The sequence below is a fragment of the Petaurus breviceps genome, unplaced genomic scaffold (assembly GCF_028583685.1).
Source record: "Petaurus breviceps papuanus isolate PSGF00001 unplaced genomic scaffold, PetGlider_PUasm1.0 229, whole genome shotgun sequence".
Taxonomy (NCBI): domain Eukaryota; kingdom Metazoa; phylum Chordata; class Mammalia; order Diprotodontia; family Petauridae; genus Petaurus; species Petaurus breviceps.
In genome coordinates, this window is record NW_027185903.1 from 8,684,916 (window position 1) to 8,688,676 (window position 3,761).

At 38.2% G+C, this 3,761-nt stretch overlaps 1 protein-coding gene across 2 annotated transcripts in view; it reads left to right on the top strand.

Annotated features, from left to right (window-relative positions):
- Window positions 1–1,629: 1,629 nt before the first annotated feature.
- EGFLAM (EGF like, fibronectin type III and laminin G domains) overlaps window positions 1,630–3,761 on the top strand; it is a 167,248-nt gene continuing 165,116 nt past the window's right edge. For both annotated transcript variants that reach the window (XM_069096177.1, XM_069096178.1), the window contains exons 1-2: window positions 1,630–1,764; window positions 2,401–2,484. In XM_069096177.1, coding sequence (XP_068952278.1) covers window positions 1,726–1,764; window positions 2,401–2,484 — 123 coding nt within the window. In that variant the 5' untranslated portion in view covers window positions 1,630–1,725. The remainder of the gene's footprint in view (window positions 1,765–2,400; window positions 2,485–3,761) is intronic.

The window sequence follows — 3,761 nt, forward strand, 5'->3', positions numbered from 1 at the left end:
TTTTCTCAAGTTACAAAGGACAGAAGTCGGCACACATGGTCACAGTATGCACTCACACACAGTACCTTCATTTTGTTAATATAAAGATTCTTTGAAATGAGAGAAAATTCTAAACCATGGTCTAGCATGTGCTAGCTTTCAATGCTCTCTCTATATACATTGTATTGATACCCTCTTTCTCCATATTGAATTCTCCCATGTGACAGAGAAAAATAGATACAGTGGCCAACACATCAACCCAGTCAGACAATTTATACAATATTCCATATACATCGTTTTCCACTTCTGGAAAAGAGGTGAAGAGGTACACTTTTTTGACTCCTCTTTGAGAGCGAATTTGGTCATTATATTCCCACGCTATTATGTCCTGATCATCTCCTGCCCTTCTACCAGGCTGAAGGAAGGACGGACATTGGTTTTTTTCTGTTAGACTTCTTTTTAGTGAATTTACATTGTTACAGCCATGGTGGATATGATTCTCTTGGTTATTCATATTTTTGCTCTGCACCAAGTCATAGAAGTTTAACAGTGTAGTTATGGGTTCCTTACATTTGTCCTTTCTTAATGCCCAATAATATTCTGTTATATACATATAAAATAGTTATTTTTCATCCATTCCCCAGTTGAAGGAAGGGCAACCATAAAAGTATGAGTCTATTTTTTGTATGCTCCCATGCTTGAGTGTACTTTCTGTAGGCTCATAAGTGTGAGTATGTTTTTGGTAGGCAGGCTCGTAGTGGGAATATGCTTTGATTTTGTGTGCTTATACATTTAAGTATACACATGCTATTTGCACTATGAGTATATTGATACATATTGGACCTCTGTTTTTGTCTCCTACTTCTTTGTGATATATATGGAGTGATGGGATTGTTATGTCAAAGAATATGGAAAACTTAGTCATTTTCTTTTATGGTTCTCACTTGATAGCTAGATTGATTCATCACTTCTCCAAAAGTGTGTAAGTATGCCTGTCTTCCCAATATTGACTGTCCTTAACTTTTTTCTAGCTTATGTGTTTGGATTTGTCAAACATTGGCCTGCTATTTAGATCTGAACTCTTGACTGCTGAATGTGACACTAAGGACAGTACATTATAGCAGATCCTCCTTAAAGTATCTATAAAACCCTAAAAGAGTATCTCCCTTGCATTGATTCTGATTGGAGAAGTAACTGGTGGTTTTCCCAGAGTAATGCAGCAGATGGACTCCTGCAGGTCTGTGGGTGAATATGCATAGGGTCTGATAAATTCTTCTAATCATCTCTTTTAGCCAGTTTTAAGTTTACTACATGGCCCTTTAAACTTAAGAATAAATTGACAAGTGGTGGTTGATATTAAAGTCTAAATTTAGTCCATAACTAAGCTCCTGATAGGGGTGAATCAGAAAGTGTCAGGCCATCCTTACCCCCGAGTCTTTTTGGAGGGTTTCTGTGACTCCAGAGACTACAGAAGGGATTTGGTCAAGAAACCTGAGTTAATTTACCAGAAAAAAAATTAATTCACCATGATAAAATACAGTCGACTTATCTATAGCCTTCATTGCAAGGTATATATATGACTTTGAATTTTAGCTGAGTTTCTGATATTTTCTTCTTAACAGCCACATAAGACCTCCCTTGCGCCTTCTAACAGTTTCCTTTTGTTTTGAGGCAGGCAGGCTGGGTCCACCTGTTCACATCCTGCTGGATTCTTTAAACTGCTCTGCTTTCCAGATTCAATGGAGAATGCCACAGCATCACACCAGCCTCATCACCGGCTATACTGTGAGTATATAGACTTGTTGTTTGTTTGTTTTTTAAGCAGAATGTCTGCCTTCTTAATCCTGTCCCTATGTGTACTCTTTTTGCTTGAGCAGCCCTAATTTTGGTAGGATCACTTCTCTGGAAGTGCCAGGTGTTCTACTAGCCTTGAAATGAGGGCGAAAACAGTTTGCACTTGCACATTCATTAAAAGCTACAGGTGGGTTAGTAAACATCTATGTGGTTCCTACATCATTCATAGCTTCAGGCCAGGTTTAATAGGGGTTGTAGATACAGTCTCTGCCATCAAGTTTGGAAAGACTAAACATGTATGTATGAAACAAATAGAGAACTGTAACAAAGCACCCTACAGTAAAAGAAAAAGAATGTCAACAGTGAATCCAATTGCTAGGCACTGAGGGAGCAGTAAGGAAGGTGAAAGAAAGTTTTTCAGGGAAAGCACCTATATAACATGACCTGAAGTAGGGTCATGTAAATAAAGTGTGTGGGAGGATGGGGAAGCCAAAGGAGGGGGTGTGGAGGGTGCAATGAAACTTGATAAATTAACTCACTACAGCTTTTAGTGAAATTAGAGCAGGATGTGTTCTGTAAGAAAACCTTTGCACTGCTCTTGACCCCAGTTAACTATGTTTCTTCAAGGTGTTTTACTCTGAGGCCAGGGAGGAAAAACTCCTACGCCAGATGTCAAAAGATGTGCCTCTCAGCGAGGATGTGCTCAATATGGTGAGTGTCCCGATAGCTGGGAACGTCCCTTCATTACGATATGAACATCAGTGCCCACAAGGACTTTAACTAGCATCAGGAACCGGAATGTCCCTTGTCCTTTAAGCAAGTGTGTTTTTCCTTAAATTTGTATGTTGGAGAGGTGGGAAACTACCAAGTCAGGATGTTGTGTATACCACCAGTCATCATCTCTCATATTTGGGTTTATTTTTCTTTATCTCCTTAATTGTTTTCTTTGAAGGTTCAATCTGGAGGAGTGGGGTGGGGTTTCATTCTCTTTTATTTCCCAAGAAGATAGTGATATAATGACAAAAGTCATCAATACAATGTATTTTTTTAAATAAAATAAAATTTGTGTGTTGTGTGCCTCCAAATATTCAGTCATTTTCAGGAAATATAACAGCTTTAAATTGTCCCAGTCTCTCACCACTCTTTCTGTCAATTGCAATGAAAATGACTTCCTTATAGCGGCTTTTTCCTTCTCTCCATAAAGTTCAATTTTGATCTCTTAGAACTAACTCTCAGGAAAGCTTTATAAGTAAAAATGACAAATCTAAATGTTCCCAACTGCCTGAAGAGATACAATGAAATGAAGGGAACAATGTATTTTCAAGTATATTTTAATGGTCCTATCTTTGATTTTTTTCCCCTCTTTCTCATTACTCTCTCCCTCCATTTTCCTACAGCTTTCTTCATTCTTTTCTATGTTCTCTACCTTTCTTTTTTGAAGAAATTTTTCTTCTTAGATATTTTCTTTCCTTTTCCCCCTAATTTTCTAATTTTGGGGGGGATATACTTTGTTTTCTCATCATCTTCATTTCCAAACCTATTCTTCTCCCCCTCCCTATACAGCAAGCCATCCATTATAATTTATGTTCAGTTGTTTCAGTTGTGTCTGCCTCTTCATGACTCCATTTGGAGTTTCTTGGAAGAGACACTGCAGTAGTTTGCCATTTCCTCTTCCAGCTCATTTGACAGATGAGGGAACTGAGGCAAACAGGATTAAGTGATTTTCCCAAGGTCACAAAGCTAGTAAGTGTCCGAGACTGAATTTGAACTCAGAGACATGTGTTTTCCTGACTTTAGGCCCAGCACTCTATCTACTGTACCACCTAGCTACCCATCTTTTATAATAAACAATTAAAAAGAACAAACAAAAGGCTACAGTAAAACTACCCAATATACTTGGTATATTCTGTATCCCCTTTTCCATTGCTCAGTATACTTTCTTCTTCCTCTCTCTCTCTCTCTCTCTCTCTCTCTCTCTCTCTCTCTCT